This window comes from Nanorana parkeri, unplaced genomic scaffold (genome assembly GCF_000935625.1).
Source record: "Nanorana parkeri isolate BGI_ZX_2015 unplaced genomic scaffold, ASM93562v1 scaffold791, whole genome shotgun sequence".
In the NCBI taxonomy this organism is placed as follows: Eukaryota; Metazoa; Chordata; class Amphibia; order Anura; family Dicroglossidae; genus Nanorana; species Nanorana parkeri.
The window spans coordinates 4,860-28,407 of record NW_017307059.1 but is presented as its reverse complement, the minus strand read 5'-3'; the positions used below and the strand labels follow the sequence as shown (position 1 = coordinate 28,407).

Here is a 23,548-nt window from a genome sequence, read left to right as displayed (position 1 = left end):
AAAGCTGCAGCATCAAAAGTATGCCAGACATGAAGGAGTCTCTGCGGCTGCAGGTGGGTTTATATGGGTTTGAATTAAAAAACAAAAATAAAATAATGATAATAACAACAACATGCAGGTCAAAATGTGTTCTTCTGCACAAAAGGTACCCTTTAAATAAGCTTGTCAATTTTTTTTCATTGTCCCAAGGTCACCATCACCAAAAGCAATACTACATTGTATTTTTATAGGCATATACAGATATGAATGTGATGCATTTTAAATAATCTTATCAATGTAAATTGCTCAATGTCTATATACACTCATCATTGTTTATTTTTAAATGAATGTTTCAAAGTACAGTTTGCAAATAAAGATATATAGATACATATCTATATAGAAACACATCTATACATACACACACACACACACACACACACACACACACACACACACACACCATTGCAAGCATTATGTTGTCTCCCTTTACATTAGGAGTCCCCTCCTTCACATCAGCCCCCCATCACTTCAGAGTCCCCACTTCATATCAGGAGCCCCCTTCACATCAGAGTCCTACCATCATATTAGGAGTCCCCTTCAAATCAGGAGCCTTCTTCACATTTCACATAAGTCAACCCCCCCGCCCCAACCTCCACATCAGAGTCCTACCATCAAATCAGGAGCCATCTTCACTTTAGAGTCCTATCATCCTATCAGGAGCACCCTTAACATCAGGATCCCTCTTCACATTAGTCCCCCCCTCCACATCAAAGCCCTACCATCATATCAAGAGCCCCCTTCACATCAGAGTCCTACCATCTTATCAGGAGACACAACTGTGGCAACAAGGTAGAGGGCAGGAGAGGGAGCAGGCCTGGATAGAAGTGAAAAGTTCTGAGGACAAAGTCCAAAGTTCCAGCGCTCGCCAGGGGGAGGGGAATGGATCAAAGTTTTCTGTGATTAGGTGTGCAGCCCCTGGTTTGTGTGGACCGTGGTGTCCGACATGTATATATGGATGGAAGTGACCTTCTGTCCTTTTAATCAATAGATCCCGCCCTCCCTGGAGTCATTCTTTTCAAGGTGTTTTTCGACCACCTGCACCATAGCAGAGCATGATGTGATGTGAAAATGTTAAGGCACCCCTGAGAAAGCCAGAAGGCACCCAAGGCCCCATAGCACCCTGGTAGAGAAAGGCTGATCTAACCTTCAAAACAGCTTTGACTATTAATATCAACATTGGTGCATATGACTGTTGCTATCTCTGCACCAATAGAAAGAACAGATGATTGGTTGGTCATTTCTATACTAGCTCTATGAACTTTTTTTTCTCCCATAAGCAGTTAATGCCATCAACACTTGACAAAGCTGTACATACTAGAGTACATATAAATACTGATGTCTTTAAGTATAAAAGAACCTACAAGTAACTGCAAATCAAAGTACATATTTTTCTGCCATACAAATGCGGGCTGTGTTTTTTTCAAGATAATCATGTACACCATCTACATAAACAAGAATGCAGAATCCCAATGAGCAATATCGTGATAAAAATATCAGCCATGTGTGCAATGGGTCATTATCTGGGAAGATTGGTTATCGGAGAACAAGACCCTTAGGGTTGATCTGCATGTGGTCTCCTGGGATGCAGAACAGGGAGGGTCATGGAAAAAGAACGTTCACATATGTTTATGATTTAGCATCATGTGCTGGGAACAAATGCCTTCCAGACAGTGCTGAGTTTGCTAGCAGCCTGGAAGGCAACACTAAAAAGGGAAAATGCAACAGAAGAAATTACCAACTTCTAGCAGCAACCCATTAAATGATGGCTCTCTTATAGCCAAGCCTCTGGTAATGACATTCAATGCATAACAGAAGTGTTGATAACAAATCCCTATATACAGTGGGTTCAAAACTTGGTTCCTGCTGCAGTTATATAAATGGCTGCGGAATTATCCCGATGATGGGGCCAAAATAGATATTGCAGTATTTTATGGCATTATACATTCAACCATTCAGCAGTGATTGTTTCTAATATGAACTAAGATTGCAACATTAGTCAGTTTTGATGCTGCATTCTTCAGCCGCCTTTCTCCCATTCAGGAGAATGCTGAATCTTGGGGCTGGCACTGGAGATTCAAACATGAGCACAAAGTATAGTACAGACCCATAGACCTAACATGGGTCTGTACAGCTTATTTTTACACTCTCCAGTATATGAGGTCTGAAATATAAGGTCCCTTTCACATGGTTGTCCTCAGTTCTGATCAGCAGGGGATCCGTGCTGATCAGATGTTACTCTTCCAATACCCGTGTCTGTCTAGTTTTTTCCTCCATCTTGCAATGGAGGTAAAAATGTACTGTACAGACCCATGTTAGGCCTATGGAATTACCTGCTCAAATTGCTCAAATTTGGCAAACAGTCCTTCCCCTTGGCCAACATGGGTTAAAATAATAAAATATATATGCGGTAAAAGTGCAGTAAAAGTGCAAAAGTTATCAGATGCAGACAGTGACCATAGGCAACCTTCATATATCCACTGCAACCTACAGCTTAGACAGCAATCTCTTGATTGCTGCTTACATATCCCTGGCCTCTATAGCATGCATGCATGCCCCTCTACATGTTGATGGACAAGCCATTATATAAAATGAGCTTTGGGGTGCAGTCCAGTGCGTTCCAGTGCATTTGCATACATTTTTATACGTTTACATGCATTCCAGAGCAAAGAACATGAGACAAGCAGTATTTTTTTTGTCTGGACCGGAATGGACTGCGCTGGTGTGAACAGAGCCCCAAAATACCATAGGTATACATTAGGATGCATTTTTGGACCGGGAACAAACTGTTCTGGTGTGGACATGGTCCGGACATGGTGTGAACAAGTCCTAAGGGCAGATTAAGCCATAGTCATTTACTTCCTGGAACTCTGACACATGTGACTAGGACATGTGACCATGCAAATAATCTCAAGGGAGAAAAATGCCTTTTCCTGAGATTTCAAGGGAGATTTCCCATCAATGCTCTGCTGATGTAACCTTCCCAGGATGCCACGCTTGGACACATTACATAATTTGTGCCAGAAGAGAACCTAGGAAGTAGATGAACTCTATTTGTAAGCAAATGAAAAACATGTTTTTTTAGCTAATGAATGTAAATTGATTTTATATCAGCATGCAGAGCTTTATGTTGATGCGATTTTTAGTGAAAGGGGGTAAATGTCCACTTTAAGGAGGGCCCTGTGGATGAAATGTTCACCATAGTTTACCCTGTCTGTACTGTGCTGGCAGATCTCATCAATTGTTGTAAACTAGTTTTGAACACTGTCTGTCCTAACAAACAGTTAACCATCTCACGGCTTGGGTGGTACATTGTATGTTAATACACATTTCCCCAGTCTGTCCCTCTAAGTGCACTTTGAAATTGCTCAAAGCAGTCTGCCCAGAGGCTTGCTGCAAGAAAAACAACTAGAAAGGTACGATTTTTTGTGTTAGCTCTGCTGTGTGAACGGGACAACCTAACAAACATATAGGTGGGTTTCTCAAATTTAACTACAAAATTGGAAATACACTTTAAATACAAAAAAACTAAATTAATGGAATTCATACCTTTATATTTTTAATCCTTGCTATTTTGTCGTCGACATTCAGTATGACTCTTGCTCCTTCTGCAATCTCTCTGAAAAAAAAAGGATTTGAGAGTATAAAAGTTAATTCCAGGTAGTATTATAGTGTATATCTGTCCTTACAAAAAATGATGACAGTCATTAATGAAGATGTAAAGTCCCAGCATATACACTGAGTGGCCAGATTATTATGACCACCTGACGTTTGTAGGCAAATTAGCTATAATTAGCTATAATTTCGGGCTGACGTTGCTAGAGAGCCAGACCATTATAAATAGGGAAGCGGGTTGTTTACCACGACAGTAGAAGTGATTTTTTTCTGAAGATATGGGTAAACAACGCGATTTAACAGCCCTCTCCCTCTCTGCTCTGGCTATGGAATATCTCATGGTATCCTCACATTTGATGCATGTGAATGGACCTGCATAAGACATGATGACATCACGGATCCTTAGACCACTGGGGCCCGGGGGAGAAGAGGCTGTGCAGACCAGTCTAACAGCCAGGAAGGACTGAGGATCGGGTAAGTAATACAGCTTTATTCCCCCTAGACCAGCGGTTCTCAACCTGTGGGTCGCGACCCCGTCGGGGGTCGAATCACGATTTGCCAGGGGTCGCCGGGGAGTCTCCCGCTATTAGATAGTGGCTCCCAGACGCCCGGGAGGGAAACACTTTCTCCCGGGAAGGTTTACTCTGCTCAATCGAGCAGACTAAACCTTTCCCTGCGATCAGGGTTTTTTTTTTTTAATGACATCGGGGGCCGCCGGAAGTCAGAAAAAAAAACAACCCACCATATGAATGCATAGCTAGATTCCTATTGGCTATTTCACTTTGCAATAGCCAATAGCAAACTAGCTATTGCAGCCGCCCTCTGCTGCTGCCAATCAGCAGAGGGGGACCTGAAGTTCTCCATCAGGTCCTCTTCTAGTGATTGACAGCAGCAGAGGGCGGGTGCAATAGCTAGTTTGCTATTGCAAAGTGAAATAGCCAATAAGAACAATAGGAATCTAGCTATGCATTCCTATGGTGGGTTTTTTGTTTTTTTTTAATTCTGACGGCGTACGCCAGTGGTTCTCAAACTGTGGGTCGCTGTGCGATTTCTGCTGTGCTAGGTGAGAGTCCTCTTCAGCCCTCTCCTAGCGCAGCAGTGTCAGTTCTCCCGCCACGCCGCCAGATGTCGCTGCAGCAGCCACGTCATCCCTAAATTTTATCGTTGGGGGTCACCACAACTTGGCAAATGTTACCAAGGGGTCCCGGCACTAGAAAGATTGAGAACCACTGATCTAGACCAAAACGAGCACTTAACCCTTCCAGTGCGGTTATAGCCCACTATGTACTTTTTGTTTGTTTGCCTGGAGTTCTTCTTTAAATATCCAACGAGTGGTGGCATCTCCGTGGGTGGAAACCCCTTGTTAGTGAGAAAGGTCAGAGGAGAATGGCCAGTCTTGTTCAGGCTCCACTACTGTTCACAATATTACACTATACAAAAGTCTTGGGCAGAAAGGCAAATCTAAATATTCAAGTAGTTAACACGTATCAGAAAGAAGAGTTCTCGCCTCAAACTAATATCAAACACGGTGATGGAACAATTCCCTTCTGTGCGGAGAAGAAGAAACAATCCCGAAGAGAGGGGGGGCCTGAAAGGACTTATTATCACTCTGGAGTTGACCAGGTATTTTTACTATCGGCAGTTCTGCAGTGAATATAGATTATGAGCCATTGTTCCAAGGCCTCGGCCCAAACACTGATTCACCCCTTTAACAGAAGTCATGTGTGTCAGTGTTCCAGCGTTGGCTCACATCAGAAGCACCGAAGGGAGCTCATGGCACTGTTTTTCACAAGAATAGTATTTTAATGCTTCTTTAGCCACATCATTTATGACAATCAGGATGATCAAGATAGCAGGAGCTTGGTGTTCAGGTATAGATCTATCTTCAAATAAACCTGACATGAGAAAAATGCTGATCCCTCTCTCTGAAAATGTTAGTTGCCTGGCTGGAATGTTGCTGCTTTGTCTTTGGACTTTGAAAAAACACACAGAGAAACATTTTTTTTCCTCTAACTTCCATTTGCTAAAGGCCTTTCTGGGTCTGTGACTCAAAGCCAAACACAGCCCATGCAGCAGTATTTTCAGGGTAACATATTTTCTCTTTAAAGCGTAGGTGTGGGTGAGATCTGGGCATATATTTTCACAAGGCAGACAGGGTTATTACTTCAGCATGTTGGCTTGGGAGCTTACCACAAAACAGGGGCACCTACGAGAAAAGGAGGAAGGAGGGGGGTGGGGGAGATCCATTAGCAATCAGGTCAATGAAACTGGTAAACAAAAAGGTACTAAGAGTTCAAAGTATTTATTTATTCATTTGATGACAGCCAGAAAACCATCCCACCGCCAACGCGTTTCGGGTGCCAAAACATCTCCCTTCAAAATGCAGATGAGTGCTAATCTTCATGCTGCTATTCGTAGCATCATTATACCTATTAAGGGTTCTTCCCAATCTCTTCTCATTCCAGAATGAGTCTTTACCAATCCTGCTACTTCACTAAGCCCAGATGAAGGGTGATCCCGAATCGCATTGCCGGTGTTTTGTTTTTCTGGCTGTCATCCTGATTAAAGACCTTAGACTCTTAAGGCCTTTGCTTAGCTCTCTCATTGATCTAACAACACATATTGGTGACATACCTCTGACAGGTAGAATTTAAAGCTTACTGAAGCAAGAAAGAAGGTGGATCAACAGCCACTTGTTACCCTAGTAACCTTTCCTAAGAGGTTTCCAACATCTCATTTCACATGACTCCAAAAATACGAGATTTTAAAATCGCACACAACCGTACAATGAGCTACCAGCCATTTATGTACCAGCCAAATAAATACCCAGCACTACAATGAGCTACTAGACATTTCTGCATTGAAACGGCTTTCCTCACCTCTATTAAACATTGTCCAAAACCAGTTCATTACATCATTTATTCCACACAGCTGTTGGAATCACCAACTATACTATAATAGTCAAAGTGCTGAGAAACCCCAAAATGAACTTTTTCCTTAAAACGGAACTCCAGGCAAAGATAAAAAAATTAAAACTGATTAGGAAAAAGAATCAGCATGATAGCCAGGAAACTAACATTCTCTAAAGGAGTGGACAGCAAAGGTTGTCGGTAATGGTAATCAGCAATGGTGGTCGGCAATACATAATTCTCTGACAGCTGTATTTTAACTTCTTGTCATTTTCACTGCCCAACCTAGTAGAAGAAAAGAGCATTGGCACTCTAATTCTTTTACAGGGTTGCATGAAGGGTTTTTATGTGCGACATTGTCCCACTTTTAAAAGTCCCTTGCTGTCTTCAGTTCCATTGCAAGAGAATGGACGTAAAGATGTCAAGGGTCCTTAGACCACCGGAGCCCAGGGGAAAAGAGACTGCAAGGATCAGTCTAGCAGCCAAGTGCGATTAAGGATTGGGCGAGTATATAATTTTTTATTTTAGACCCTAGACAAAAACAAGCTGTTAATCCTTGCAGTGCAGGAGATTGTAGTAGCCCCACTGCAAGGGTTATTTTTGCCATGAGTTCTTTCATAAATGAGTTTTCATGGGATTAGTAGAGAAAGCAGTCAGTAGACCCTATTAAAGAAAACAAATACAAGAAAACTTGGCTAGTCTTCAGCAGTCAATGACAGTGAGGGTAAATTGGGACTGAGATACTTTGTTATTTCTGCTGGAACGCATCCAGAGAAACATCTGTTTCACTGCTTCAAAACATTGGTATTTCCGGGCAAGTAACGGTCACAGATCTTTGAAATGAACTGCGTTCAGCCTTACAGTTCTGAAACCGACGATGCACAGTTCAGCATTTTATGAAACTTCCCGCTTGGTAGCAGCAGATGCTAAATACAATTCCTTGTCTTTTCCTTCTGCCCAGTAAACATATCAATAAACTTGTCTATATTGTTCATATATGGATTACAAACCTGGGCAATGTTTTCTACCGAGAGAGCAATAAAATTCTCAACGGATTACACTGGAAGCATCGCAGATGTTATTCTAAAACGTTTTGTCCTGAACCGGCAAACAGGAATCCCCGAACAGGACCACCGCGGTTATTCTGTTCTGACCAAATATGTCATATATGATTCTTGTGTCCGGAATACATTCTAATTCACAAGAGGAACATTAAATCTGAAATGTTACCAATTTACACATTTAATAATTTTATTGTGATCTGTTGTGTATTTTATTTACAGATAGTAAGAATAGTTAAGTTATGGTTTAGTTATTCTGGAAATAGGGAGGGGGTTGTTACTTACAGACCGGATTCAGACCTGTCTGCTGCACTGCGATGCCACATGCACCATAAAGGAGAACTCCAGGAAATCCAAAAATGAACCCTTGCAGCCTCTTCTCCCCTGGCCTCCACCAGCCTAAGGATCTGTGACGTCATCATGTCTAAGAGCCCATTAATAGCCGGGCGGTTGCGGATCAGCGTGGTTACCGCTCTGATCTCGCAAGGGAGGTTTTGGGAGTTTTAATTGCGTTTCAATGCTGAAACAAAATTAAAAAACACACAAAATTGTGCTGATCAGCGTGGTTTCATTGAAACCTGTATGGAAGCCGCACTGATCAGCGCTGCAAAAATAGTGCAGGGAGCAGTTTGGGCAGGGGGCAGTTCGGATCGCGCTGACCCATAGACCCAATGTATGGGATCGATCGGATCCAAGAGGCCGAACCGCCCCGGTGTGTACGGGGTCTAAAGCAGCTGCATTTGACGTAAGGACGCCAAGGCACTTTCAGCAGGCTGCCCTGCGGGCGACAAAAACTGCAAAGAAGCTCATGCAGCAGTTTGAGCTGCGTGATTCGTGCATTTTTTGACGTTTACATGCATTGACAAGCATTTTGCCTGCCATTAGCAAATAATGGCACCGCAAGCAGGACATGAGCTTTTTACGCATTGCATGAACACAAGCAAAGGCACACGCATTTGGACACATTCCCTGAACTGAATAGCACCAACCGTCCTCTGATCAGTTGACTTGTTGCCTGGAGTTGCCCTGCAAACATTCTTTGCTGGAAACAAAGTTACAAATGAAATATACACTTAAACATACAAGTGTATGGATTACAAATGGCTCCAATTTCTGCTGGTGTCATAGAGATCATCTGTCAGGCTGAACCTGTTATCCCTGCACACAGAGGCTTATAGAATGAAAAAAAAAAACAACAACATGCTTCTTCCAGAATCAGTGTGTATATACACACACACACACACACACACACACACACATATATATATACATATATATACACACACACACACACACACACACCCACACACACACATATATACATATATATACACACACACACACACACACACACACACACACACACACACACACACACAGCACTTACAGTGTCAATCATAAAATATGGTAAAAATTAGCTATGGCGAAATTTAAGAAATTATTAATATATATTTGTGAGGTAGTCCATGCCAGATTCAACTTCAAAGTAACACAATTAAGAGGAGCTGGGCTTTCTGTCCTCACGTAAACCTTCCAGATGCAGGAAAGTTTGCAAATAACAAGGCAGCTCACAAACAAAACAGGCCTCCCTTGTTGGGTAAACACAAGGCGCCAACCAAAAGGTGGAAAAGCCCACAAATGCCTTTTAATTGTTTGCAGTTCAAGCAAACAAAAAAAAACACCCCTTTTATTTAATTTACTGAATGTAGCCTTTATGCCACCCCCTCCAACCTTGCCACCTTAGGCCAAAGAGTGCCAGAATGGCAAATGTAGCCCCAATTGTATCTTAAAGAATATATTATGTATTAACCCTTGCAGTGGAGCTAGGTACAAATAATAAAACTAATGCTCACCTGATGTTCCGAGCCGGCTTCTTGTTAGACTGGTCCTTCCAGCCTCTTTCCCCCTCCTATACAGCGGTCTAAGGTCCCGTAAATCATCACATCTATACACAGTTTATAGGACATGAGGAACCTTCTAATGCTGCAGCGTAGGAGGAGACAGGTTGGAGGGAGCACTGTGACAGCTGGCTGGCTCTGAGCTGCAGGTGAGTATCATTTTGTTATTTTTAAACCTAGACAAAAATGAGCACTTAACCTGTGCAAGGGATGCCCCACTGCATGGGTTTAGAAAAATGTTTCCTGGAGTTCTTCTTTAAAAGCCACAGGAGCACTCTGAAGTGTGATAATGTATGGCCAGGCTGTGTGCATGCAAAGCGTATACACCCTAAATTCTGACATGGAAACACACAACAAAGTCAGAGAGAAGGAGGAGTAAACACAAGCAATCACTGTCAGATTTCAACAAGGGAAGCTTTTACAGATACAGCTTCCTTAGATTCTTGTACTGAGAAGCAGCAACAGTCACAGCATGTTTGAGCATTTATCTGAATGGTGTGGCTTGACAGGCAGCACTATGGTTAATTCTACACACGAGATCACAGACCATTCACAGTTTAATGCACCTTCTATAAAGTGTCAATATTAAATGATCTTTGTTACATCATTTAAAGCTTGCATGGCAATGCATTAGAACAGATCTCGGAAATCCTAGGAGCAAGGTCGCCAATGCACCTTAAGGCCTGGTACACACCTAGGCGTTTTTGAGCAGTTGGAAAAGCACTTTTAAACGCCCAACACAAGAAAAACCATGATTTTCAATGGCCCCTGATCACACCTGAGCAGTAAAAACACCAGCAGGAAAACGCAAAATGCCCAAAAAGGTTCATGAGCTTCATTGGGCAGTTAACAGCACGTTTTTGCCCCATAGACTTCAATAGAAAGGCCCGAAAACATGTTGCACATTTTCATGCGTGTTTGTACGCACATTCATCCATTGCCCACAATGTTTCTTAAGCTGCCAGTCGAAACGCATGTCTTTGTGTACACGCGTCGAAATGTGCAGAACGTGCAAATAACTGTGCGCTGAATACGCACAAAACGTGCAAAAATGATGCCACCTGGGTGTGAACCAGGCCTATTACTGCTGCGCCTAACATTTGAGGATTTCTTTACTTGTCAATGGAGCTGGCTCCTAAAAAAACATCCTGCTGGCTCCTGGATTAGACAGACTGACTCCTGAACTCCATAATAATTTGTGCACCCCTTTTTTAGAATAAGTCAAGCTCCTGGTAACCTGAATTTTGCACTCCGGATGCTATGTTTATACTTTCCCTTTTTTCCAACACAAAGTGGAATCATTTTATTGTCAATGTAATACCCATGGTCTTAACCACAAATGCCAATAGCAATGTAAAAGAGTAACTGCCTATCAAGAGCTTATTTGTCCTTGTTATCTCTGCAGCCTTGCAGTGGTCCCCGTGTTAAACTGGCCATACATGGATTGAATTTTGGCCATTTCCTGCTGAATCATTTGTGGGTGGCCCTGCTGGTACCACACAGCTCAACAAAAGTCAATTTTTCACTCGACTTTTGTTGCGGGTGGAAAAGTGTTGATCTTACAATGAGTGCAGCCAATTAGCTACCATCACTGTTTGGGTATCTCTGATAGCAATAGTTGGCAATACAATAAATCAGCAGGGCAAATGTCTTCATCCATGCTCTCTAGTGTTGATGGGGGAATTCAGATTTTTCTTTTTTACCCCATAAGTTTGATAGAGAAAAATCAAAGTGTGTATGGCCAGCTATATGTAACCTTCTGCATCTGACACAGAACTCTCCCAAAGCTATTTAAAAAATCACTCTCCATTAGCCTGCTGACTAATTACTGATGTGTAAGAGATCACATAAAAGCTGCATTATTACCATACATTTTTGCATTCTATGCTGTCCATGATCTCATGCTTGAGTTTAGAAGAGGAAGAACAGTCTGTGAACTATGTTTCTCTTTGGTATGCCCGGCTAAATCTACCCATTCACCAGCAACAGAAACACACTTTAAAGAGGAACAAATGTTAACGCCTACAGTGGGGCTACCCCCACACTGCAAGGGTTAACTGCTCGTTTGGTCTAGGGGTAGCAAATAAAGAAAATGAAAGTGATCCTTGATCCTGCCTGGCTGCTAGATCAGTCTCCACAACCACTTCTACCCCAGGCTCTGTGGTCTAAGCCCTGCTGATGTCATCATGTCTATGCAAGGTCTATTCAGTTGCATTAGATGTGAGGACGTTGAGAGAGATTCAACAGCCAGAGCGGCAGGCCTGTAGCTACCATAGGGTGAGTAAGGCACTCGCCTCAGGCGCAGATGAGAGGGGGCGCAGCCAGGGCTGGTCTGGCTGCGCCCCCCTCACCCCTGTTGCCAGGCAGCCAACACAGCCGTGGCTCGGCATGGAGAAGAGGAGCGGCACAAGCTCCAGCTTCTCCTCGGATCGCTGCTGCTCTCCCATGCTTGTATAGGCAGAGGACTGCCTATGTCTACAAAGAGTGTCTACAATCTATTTTTCTATTTCAAAAGGGATTATGAAAACACACACACACACCACACACACATACTCTACTTGACAGGTGCAAAGACGAAAAATTTGTTTCGGACTAAATGAACGGAAACTAAAAAATGTTTCATTAGTTTTGTCAAACGAGACACATTTTTATGCTTTTTTTGCATGCGCGCTGCTATCCTGGAGCTGGGGCGCATGATGTCACATACCGCACAAGTCTGCTGGGGGGCACAAATTTCTGTTCTTGTCTGGGGCGCAAAAGGAGCGGAGGGGAAGAGAGGTGAACGGTCGCCGCCACAAAATCGAGGATCTGGTGAGTGTATCCTCTTTATTCCGTTCCCTAGACCAAATAAGCAGTCAACTTTTGAAAATCCAGGAGATCTGCTTTAAGATAAGGTGATTTTTTTAGGGTAAATTATAAACATGAAAACCCCAAGTCCTGCAGGAACCAGAACCTTAACAAACAAATGGAAATGCACTGATTTCTCTCACTCTCTATAAATGCGTCCCCAATAATAATTTTAGAGAACAGCCCACAAATGACACTTTCCTTAAAGACAAATTAAAAAATGTACCACAGATTGTCCTCAATCTGAATCTGAAGTTATACTGACATCATTAGCTTCTTACTGCTGAAATTATTCACAAAGGAGCATTGATATCCTCATTGTGCTCACTTCCATATAACGGGCATGCACTTTCATATCTGGGACTCCCCTAATGAGTTAACAGCCCGATAGTACAGTTCCTGAAGAGGCTCATGCATCCGGTGTCACACATAATACAGCCCAGATCCTTTCCAAATCACGTGACTCCGCTAGGTTTTCACATTCCTTAAATTGTGAAACTAAGCTGAAACTGCATGAACTTAGAAATGTGGCAGGAACACGGAATATACGTCTCAACATTTAATCTACACTATAAGCGTAGAGGCAAATGTGCAAAACGCTAGAAGGAGTTCCAGAACCGAGAGCTTCATGTGAGTGATGTGGTATCGCTATTAGAAGTAACAGAATTTTAATGCTAAGAATTTACAAATACAAGAAAATACTCCCATTTATCCCCGATTGTATCCAAGTGAAACCTTAATTTCAGAAACTGAAAGCCAGTATCTGAATGAATGAGGCAAGACAGCCAAGTTCTTATGAAAGAGGCTTTGATATATGAGGAGGACCTACTAATAGTAACTGTCTTTCTTGAAGTGGAACAAAAGTCTACAGTAAGCCTAAACTAATCTCACTCCCCAATATTCTCATATGTATAGCTGACAAATACTTACCTAGTAGGAGCGTAGGCCCCCTTCAACGTATGTGTGGTTAACGTACCTGCTGAACTGGAGCTTGACGACCACTTTTTAGTGATCAATGGAGTTTTTTTGTACAATCTTTATTCATTAAGCCATTTTTTACAACATTCCTGGTGGTCTCAGCAAGGGATTTACAATGATATCTTAAAGCCTTCTGACACAAATCGTGTGGTTTGTCAATACAATGCCAGTATGGTTGATCGATAGTAAGCAAAATAATAATTAATGAAGGTTATTTAAACCACATTTGTCTCATTGGTGTTCATTTCCAACCTATGATCCCACAACTCTGGGACCATTTTAACTAAGGGTTCGAAAGAGAGGAAAGGAAGGGTAAGGAAGGAAGGGCCTGAAAAAGAAGAGGAGGGTGTAAGGGTGGAAAGGGAAGATAAGGGGAAAAAAAGAAGAAATGATAAGGGGGAAGGTCTGGAAAAAACAGGTAGAGAAGGGAGTGTTAAACTAAAAACAGAGATGTTCAGATACCAGTGCCGATGCTTGGCATTTTCATGAGAACTACCAGGGTTGCAGTGGTTGCAGCTGGGACCTGGCTCTGGTGCCAGATCAGCACCCTTCAGCCGCCTCACTTTTTTGCCGGGCTGGAGGGGGCGTGGAGGGCCATTGAAGTGAATGGCATCGTAGCCTTGGGATCGCAAGGCACATTGTGCCTGTGGTCTGGTGCGGTGCGATCAAAATGCTGCAAGCACTATTTTGATCGCACTGCACGGGAATTGGGCCAGAACGCACTGCACTTGGTATGAACGAACCCTAACTGAACAAGCTGAAGCTACAAGCTGATTGGTTACTATGCACAGCTGCTCCAGTTTTAGTAAATTATCACCATAATGTTCTGGGTCTAATTTATAAAAGTTAACTGTAATTGCAAAGTCCACTTCTTTCGCCTCTCCAGAAAAAAATAATTAAAGTTACGCACTATAAACATTGGCTTCCAATCAGCTTCATGTAGGTGAGGGTACACAGGGATTACAAGCTCATGCAAGGTCCGCTTTAAATTTCTATAATAGATTAATGCGAGGTCTCCACTGGCATTTCTGTTCCCTTTTTCGTGATGGACCAGATGAGGTCCATGTGCAACTTGCAAAGGAAAAGTCATAGGCATTTTTGCAAGTTGTTATTCCTTCCCATCAGTCTGAAAATGCAAGTTACTGCACCAAAAATAAAGCATACAGTAGTTTAGTATGCACAATACACTGCAGTATAACAATGTGAACATGCGTCATAGGAATTCATGTTTGTTCTACTACAGGAAAATCCTTAGATGTGAATGGGCCCTTATTTTTCTTAGGCTAACATTAGGGCAAGGGCCCTATGAGAACTATCCACAGATGCAGCTTTTTCAACTGAAGACTGCAACTTCCATGTTGCTCAGGGAACTGAAGGGTGCTGCAGCTTTTCTGTGTGAATGTCAGTGGAACTCCTCTAAAAGTAGACTGCAGAAGTGGTAAAAAAAAAAAAAAAAGAAAAAAGTCTCCCCTATGACATTATCACAGTGCTGTTTATTTAAATTAATTTGTTGTTTTGAGCTGACATTCTCCATTACTTAGTTGAATAAAGAGTCCTGCCACAGCTTCTGCCCTTGAAGGGTATTAGAACATAATGACTATGAAACAGTATCATTTTGTGTAGAAACCAATTAACCTTCCAGGATGTTTTTGATTGTGGCTAGAAACTGGACCTGAGGAAACCTACACAACTACAGGGAACACAAAGCAGCCTTGCTGTTGGAAACTGTGCCCGGGACCTCAGCGGTGCAATTCAAACCCCTTGCATGAATACAAAAAAATGCTCTTGTGAAAAATAACCTCAATTATGGCAAAGCCGTGGACTTGACAGCTATGAATGATAACAAAGCACATATTGTCCAAACCTGGACCGATCAGTTAAATCTGCAGATAGCATACAAATGGAATCACCATATTCATTTTCGTCATGGCAGCAGTAAACTTTTCCTGAGGCTATTATAGAATATAAAACTAACTTTGTTAAGCTATGAAGTCATGAAGCGCATGACTTGAATATGCAGCTCCACAACTGGTCTGCATAGAAGTATTTGTTAATGTGTCCTGCACAAACTCTCTCTCTTTATTTCTCAGGTCCCTCCGATGTTCTTCATGGCTGCGCAGCTGGTAAATATAAGAACAATGAGATAACTGTGGAAGAAGTCAACAGAGAAGTGTTACACGTCTTGTGGGGGGCGGGGGGGCTTACCGTCTGTAAAAGCAAAGGGAATGCTAGAGAACTGTACTAAAGATCAATATGTGGTGCACGTTCATGCTGTACACTTTAACACAGGATTCTGAAAGAAGACCTCCAGGCACTAATTTTCTTAACCCTTGCAGTGGGGCTACCCCCACACTGCAAGGGTTAAGTGCTCACGGTCACAGAGCCGTAGCTAGCTCCTTTTGCTCCCGAGGCAAGAACAAAAAAATTGTGCACCCCCAATATGCATGTGAGATCACCCGACGCCACGCAAAGTCATGCGCGCCGCCTCCAGAATGTGTTTTTTATCATTTTTTTTACTGTTGGGGGTGGGCTTCGGGGAAATATCAGGGGTCTAAACAGAAATAGAAAAAGAGATTGCGGACACAGAGTCCTCAATCTCTTTTTCTGCAACCTTTGTTCTATATGAATGGAAAGCACTCAGTACAGAGGCTTCCCATTCATTCACAAACTGGTGATAGTAAAATATTTACTATCAATCAGTCATGAATGGGTAGAATCCTCTATATTGAGTGCTACTTTCCATTCAGAAACTCATGAATGAACAGGAAATTATGTAAAACACTTCCTGTTCATTCATAACTGGGGACACATGGTACTATGTGTCTCCAGTTGTTTACAAGCGTTGGAGTGATCACATGATCTCTCTCTCCTTATTACTCGGCCATCCTGGATGACAGCTCCCTACTAGAAATTCAGAACTACTGGTATACCTGCTTGTTCTAGGTCTGTGTATACTGAAGCCTGTAGATCAGCATAAGGCAACAAACATTGGCGTAGTACTACAATATAAAAAAAATAAAAATATCAGGCATTCAGGAGGTGGTAGTATCATCTCCTGAACACCTGGAACCCGCTGCCCTACAACCCTCTAGAAAAAAGATCCATTACGGATTGCTTTTCAGGGTGGGCAGAAAGCCTGCATTCACACCTGTGCGTTTCAGGATTGTTCTACATTCAAGGTGGCAAAAAAGCCCATGTAGCAAATTTTGCGATATGCGTTTCATGTTTTAGGCTTCTGCTTTTGTAATATTTTTATGCGCACAAACACGAAGGTAAAATGTGCATCTTCCTGGCCAGGTTTGGGGTGCCATAAGAAATCAATGGCAACACAAGTGCGTTTCAAGTTTTGCAGCATTTCTGTCAATGCACACAAAACTGCTTAATTCTGTGTGAGTATGGAGGAGTTCGTAGAGCATAGTGGAGAAAGCTCCAGTTTCCGCACTATAACCAAAATTGAAAAACGGTTTTGGCTAGAGTTCCAATTCAGGAGTCCCACCTGCAAAAAATGATTATGTCAAATATTTGCCTGCCATAAAAATTAATAGGCCACTGCATCCAGTCAAAGCATTGTATTCCTTTACTATAGAAATATTATGAAAATTCATTAATAAGTAGTATAATTATTGATTTTTCAACCAGCACCAGTGTATATAGCCAATTTCCTTTTTTATTGCATCCCTAACAGTAATCATAATGCAGACCATTGTAGGTGTGAGGCTATCCATGTCATGTTTTGATACATTTCTTTCACTATACTATTCTTACTAGTTGACTCGTGTTGCCTCACAATCCCTGTTGCTGATAAAACAAACGAGAAGGAGTTTACACACACAGAAGGCTGGAGTCACAAGCCATGCCCGGTAAACACTGTAATACTTTTCCTGCACATGTATTATAAAACAGACTCAACAAATAGAGGAACTTTCCTATGTGAAGCAGAATTGTCATTATCATACATGAAGAAGTGTGATCATCCCAGGCTCCTAATGTGTAAACATTTCATATGAAACCATCGGCCATTCCACAAGACAAGTACCCAGATAGCAAGGATAACTTGCCACAAACTTGTGGCAGGGTTCATTGTAATTCTAGTTAACTTTCTGCACACATTCCTTGGCAAGTTGTAGACTTGCAGAACACTTGCAGCACAAGTGTCTAATTGACACTTTTTGAATTTGTAGCAAATTTGCAGGACAAGTCTACAGCAAGAGTCCTGCAGGTCTTAAGGTGCCCATACACTGCATGATTCTCGTACGAGAATCGCGGGAAATCCCGCGATCGTGCGAGAAGCGTGCAGTGTATGGAAGGCGTGCGACCGTTTCTACTGTACGGTCGCACGTCTTCCGTCGAACCAGCATGCTAGAAAACCCGCCGGGAATCGTACGATTCTCGGCGAGTTAGTGGCCTGCTGCTTTGACAACTGCCGAACGGGCCGGTGTGCGCACGCGCACACTGCCTGTTTGCAGTCATCGTAAGCCCGCCCCTCATTACAGTCATCGTAAGCCCGCCCCTCAGGGGGGCGGGCTTGCCATGATAGAGAGTACGATCTGCCTGTCCAAGATGGGCAAATTGTACGTTTTTTTAAGTACTTTACAAACTTTTACAACCTTTACAACCATTGCAAGACCTTAGTCTTGCGATGGTTGTAAAATATATGGCCACCTTTAGCAAGAGCTCTGCAAGTGTACAGCACTTTTGCAAAGCATGTTGATCTGGAGACTTGCAATGCAGACTTGCTGTAATTGTGCAACAAAATTGTGAAGCTTGGCAAGTCTGCAATAGCTTAGCAAGTCATTTTCAAACTTGCAGCTCAATTGCTTGCTATCTGGGTACAAATGTGCTACACGTTAGGGAAGAAATTAACCCAGGCTTGAGATTGATGAACGCACCTGGGCTCCTACCTAGCATCCACTCTGTGCCGTTATCAATATGTGAACATGTGTGTTGGTAAGATTCAAAAAAATTGTCTATTAAAGAGGAATTTCACCTCTGCTTTTTTTCCCCCTTTCTGTTAAGCTGGCCATACACCTTACAACCATCACACGACTTTCGTTGGGTGATGGTTGTAAGGTAATTAAAATCTCGTACGATCTGCCCATATTGGACAGGCAGATGGTACTTGTGATCATCGCAAGCCCTCCCCGCTGAGGGGAGGGCTTCGATGATTCCAATGCTGAGCGAGCAGTGTGCCACCGGCCCCTTCGGCACGTGTGACTGTACAGTAGAAATGGTCGCACGCCTTCCATACACCTGCCGATTATCGTACGATCGCGGGATCACCAGCGATTATCGTGCGATAATCGGCAGGTGTATGGGCACCTTTAGGCAGGGTTGACCTTAAGCCCTCATTCACACTGGAATCTGCCCGCACGTACAGACCCACTTGCTGCTGTGTGCCCCTGCAGCCTCCTGGGATATATGATGGGGATATCCCAGCAGACGGCAAGTAAAGATATCCCAAAAAAAGGTTCCATTTGTACTATACAGGGAGCTCAGGAGGCAAAGGTAGTGGACTGATGGTCCTCTTTAAAGTAAAACTGAAGCCTAAACTCTTTTTTTTTTTAGTTTTGAATAGCGCAAGGCAGGGTTATAACCCCTTTCAGCTTTTTTCTCCCCAATGGGACAGCCATCTCTGTCCCGTTGGGGAGATTTCCCTTCACTTCCTATGTAATAGACACAACAGGAAGTGAGAGGGTGCCAGCAGGGTCACCAGCGCTAGTGCCCCCATTGGAAGATTCTTCATCGCTTCCTGTTCTGGTGACAATCCGAAATGTGGTATTCACTGTCCGTGATAATGGTCACAAGACAAACTTTGGGGGTGAAAACGGGCACACAGACAGCAATAAAACCCTAAATTGGGTTCTAACTCCACTCCACTCTATCCAAAACTAAATAAAAAGTGTTGGCTTCAGTTGCACTTTAAATAGTAACACAGTTCCATGTAATTAGAATTAAATATCACTGTCCAGTGCAATGCTTTAGACATGTTACGAATCAAAATTCAGACAAATTGTCCGAAATTCAGACACATCCGAATTTCCGTATCCCAATGCATCCGAATCCGAATTTCCGTTTCTGAATTTGGAATCCCATCCGAATTTCGTTCAAAACAAAAAAGAATTGAGCATGTGACTTTTCTAGCCAATCAGATGTGTTTTTCGGTTTAATGCATCTGAATGGGCCTGAACACAAATTTTCATTACAGCAGCATGGGAGCCATATACAGTATATACATATAATACTAAAGCTGAGCTTCCTAGACACCATAGGGCATTCGGGTTCCGAATTTCCAAATTGCATTTGGGAGCTCCTGAATGCTATTCGGGTCTGGGAGCCTCAGCTTTAGTAATATATGTATATGGCTCCCAGGCCCGAATGGCATTTGGGGTCCGAATTTCCGAATGGCATTCGTGAATTCCCGAATGCCATTCGGAAATTCGGACCCCGAATGCCATTCAGGCTTAGGAGATTCAGCTTTAGTATTAATATCTGTATATGGCTTTCTGTGGTATTCACAACAAATTTTCGTAACATTTTCGGAAAGTAACGAAAATTCGGATCTCGTCTGAATCTGAAACACAAACTCAATTTTGGATCCGAATTCCGAAATAACCGAACCAAATTTTTCCTCTGCTTACATGTCTACTATGCTTGACTTGTATAAATTAAAACAGGAAAACACAAACAATACTGCAAATAAAGCCCATTGTCTATCCCCACTATCTTTCTCCTACTTAATAGGGGCTGTAGCAGGTCTACATACGGCATTCTGTGTAAGTGAAGCTACAGATAAAAAGTAAACACGCGGCTTTGTTTTGAAAGCGAATTCTGTAGGTGTCCCCCCTCCTTGGAATTTACTTTCAGGCACCCAGCACTGGTTGTGGTTACAAAGCTTCTCCTCTCACGCAGCAATTTAAAACCCAGACAAGGAGAACTGGGAATACAACAGGAAATGGATTTTAAGGAAGCATGCCTCATTCTCTGAGAGGATCTATTATATTTTACAGGAAGAGTAAAACCGTGAGCCACACAGTGTACCATAAAAGAAGACCACTCCACTATGTATAGATCACTGAAAATCCGAAGAATATAGATTACTTTGGGGTTACTGATCCCGCACTGAAATCTCTCTTATGTTGTACATGTAACACAAATGTTAAACTGTATTTACTGCTGTGACTGAAAATTGTAGCAAAGGTGCTTCCCAATACATCTACCACATGACGATACAGACAGAACTGATATTAACACCTGTAGTCCTTGTCAGAGATCTCCCACTGATAAAAGACGACTGAAGCTGGAATCCGGGGATGTGAAAAAAACTACCCATAGAGAGGCTCCCCGTCCCCTACATAAATGCTCATTTTTGCCTAGGGTACCAGTAAAGGTGCCCATACACTGTACGATTCTCGTACGAGAATCGCGGGAAATCCCGCGATCGTACGAGAATCGTACAGTGTATGGAAGGCCGGCGACCGTTTCTACTGTACGGTCGCACGTCTTCCATCGAACAAGCAGGCTGGAAAACCCGCCGGGAATCGTACAATTCTCGGCGAGTGAGTGGCCTGCTTGTTCGACAACTGACGAACGGGCCGGTGTGCGCACGCGCACACTGCCCGTTTGCCCTGCTTGCAAGCCCGCCCCTCATTGCAGTCATCGCAAGTACGATCTGCCTGTCCAAGATGGGCAGATCATACGTTTTTTTAAGTACTTTACAACCATCGCAAGACTAAGGTCTTGCGGTGGTTGTAAAGTGTATGGCCACCTTTACTATTACTTACCTTATCCCTTACTTCCACCACCTCCTCCATCCATGTGACCGGTCATGTTCGCGGAGTTCAGCTTTAAAGGCACAAATCACAAAGCTAACAGACCCGGATACAGATACTTACTTTCAATAAAGTGAGTCCATGGCTGAAAGTAAAGACTCTTCTCTGGTCTTCTTAACATGCACTGACATGCCTCCTAAAGTGTACAATTACCTCTGCAAAGTTCGTTTTTTTTGTTTCAGCTAGAGTAGGAAAGGGTTAAAACCCATCCGTTAGATTTTCACTGTTCTATTGGAGAGATTTCCCTTCACTTCCGGTCCCAGGAATGCAACAAGATGAGAGCAAATCCGTACAAAATAAAAAGGAAGTTCCTCTCTTAAACTGGCCATACACCTATAGATGATCTGCAGATTTTCTATGGTCAGATGGAAAAAGTGCAACAGATTCCTCCATCTACGCTAAACTATGTGGATGGAGGAATCTCCCACTGGGGCAAGCTTCAGTATCTTGCTAGTCGGCCTCCAAATACCTGAACAATGCCTGCATCCAATGAGATTGTTCAGGTATTTTGACAGCCAGCGGGGCCAACTATCAACATACTGAAGCTTGGCCCAGTGGGAGATTACTCCATCCACACAGTTTAGCGTAGATGGAGGAATCTGTTGCACTTTTACCATCTGACCATAGAAAATCTGCAGATAATTTATAGGTGCATGGCCAGCTTTAGGCTGACCATACACTATACAATCTGATTGTTAAGTTACCTTTAAGCTGACCATGCTCTATACAATGATATATACATGATTGTACAATCACCTTTGGACCTACCATCAACTATGTAATGCAAGCACCTTCCTGACTGAATACTAACTGAACTGATTGCTTAGACATGTCCTCATATTACATACCTTTGGAATATCTGCAGAGATTGTACAGTCAGATTGCACAGTTTTAGATTTACCAAAACGATGTAATAGGACCGAGAGGCCCTGTCAAAGTTTTGTTATGGGGTCCCATGATCTACAGTTACGCCCTTAGTGACAACTGTCCCAAATCTTTGGATCTCATCACTTTCTGTCTCCTTGACAACAGCCACTCGGGACATGAGGAGAGGGTCCCCGGGACGGCGCCCGGGAGGGCACGCAGAGAGGGCGCGTGGAAGGGCACGCAGAGAGGGTGCCTGGGATGTACAGAGAGGGTGAATTTACCTTCCCCATTCTATTCCAACTTTAAAAAATAAATAAATTCTGTACCACCTTAAAAATAAAAAACACAAGAAACCCTCGCTCACAAAGCAGAATTCGCATCGGCGATTGTTAACCCCCCAAAAGAACATCTGTCCGAGCTGAACAACTGTGTAGCTGAAGAGGCTGAATGCCAAACCTCAGCCAGTGTAATCCACTGTGACAAACAGAAGAATCAGATCTTTATTCCTGGCACTTATGACTAAACTATGCTTCCACAATACTGATTTCAGTATAATACGACTCTACAATATATGTGTGCGCTCTACGCATACACAAGACCTGCAGCTGCACATGAGAAGTTAAAGTCTCCGGAGCCTAAGCTTGCGATGATCTGTAGAAAGTGCGATACTCGGGTCCCTAATCAACTCCGATATCCAACAGGATCGCGTAGTACCTCGCCACTGCTGCTGTCAGGCTCTTACCTTTTGCTCAGGGGTCGCACCCGGAGAGCTACCTTTACGTTGGCCATGTCTACAGCGAGAGAGCCTCATGTCCCGCTCCGGCATACAGCACCGCTACATGACACGGCGCTCCCCGGACTTCCCAAGGCTGGATGATGGGGAGAGGAGTGCGAGGCGAGCTTCACCAGGGCATTGGTGGGCGGGGCCTGATACAACAACAATCTATTGCATGGGCGAGTCGGGGGCGTGGCTTCCCAAACCAACATCGGAGAAGCGTGTGTAGATTGTCTGTCCCGGGCTATCACAGCCTAGCCTGCCTGTTAGGGAGCTGTCACTCTGCTGCCAGGGGGCGTGTCCAGCTGTCATTCTTTGTAACTAAGGGAAACATTGTGGCGTCCTCTGATGCAGCATCTGAAGATAAGACTCTAGCACTTAGTGATCAATATGCAAATAAGGTTGCATTGATTGTGTGGCCTTGGGGAAGGGACCCCGGTGGCCCAAAAAATGTTGTGACGTCGTTAGCAATGCATCTAACTTTATTTTCATATTGAAACACTGAGTGCTGGTGACTTATCTTTACATATCTGCGGTTTTGCTCTGCGCCATCCTTTGTGGCCACTACACGCACCATCTCTGTTACCATCGGTAACAATGCTGTATAGCCAACCTTGGCACTCCAGCTGTGCTGAATCTACAAATCCCACCATGCCTCTGGGAGGCAAGCTATAGCTGCCAGAGTCTTGCCCCATGGGAATTGCAGTTCCACAAGAGAGGGAGTGCATATGTT

General features: G+C 43.2%; 1 protein-coding gene across 1 annotated transcript in view; it reads right to left on the bottom strand.

The window, feature by feature from the left end:
- STARD9 (StAR related lipid transfer domain containing 9) overlaps positions 1-22,884 on the bottom strand; it is a 117,705-nt gene extending 94,821 nt beyond the window's left edge. The window contains exons 1-2 of the mRNA XM_018564877.1: positions 22,783-22,884; positions 3,586-3,655 (exon numbers count right to left, since the gene is read on the bottom strand). Of these exons, the coding sequence (XP_018420379.1) occupies positions 3,586-3,655; positions 22,783-22,829 (117 nt within the window). The 5' untranslated portion in view covers positions 22,830-22,884. The remainder of the gene's footprint in view (positions 1-3,585; positions 3,656-22,782) is intronic.
- Positions 22,885-23,548: the final 664 nt, after the last annotated feature.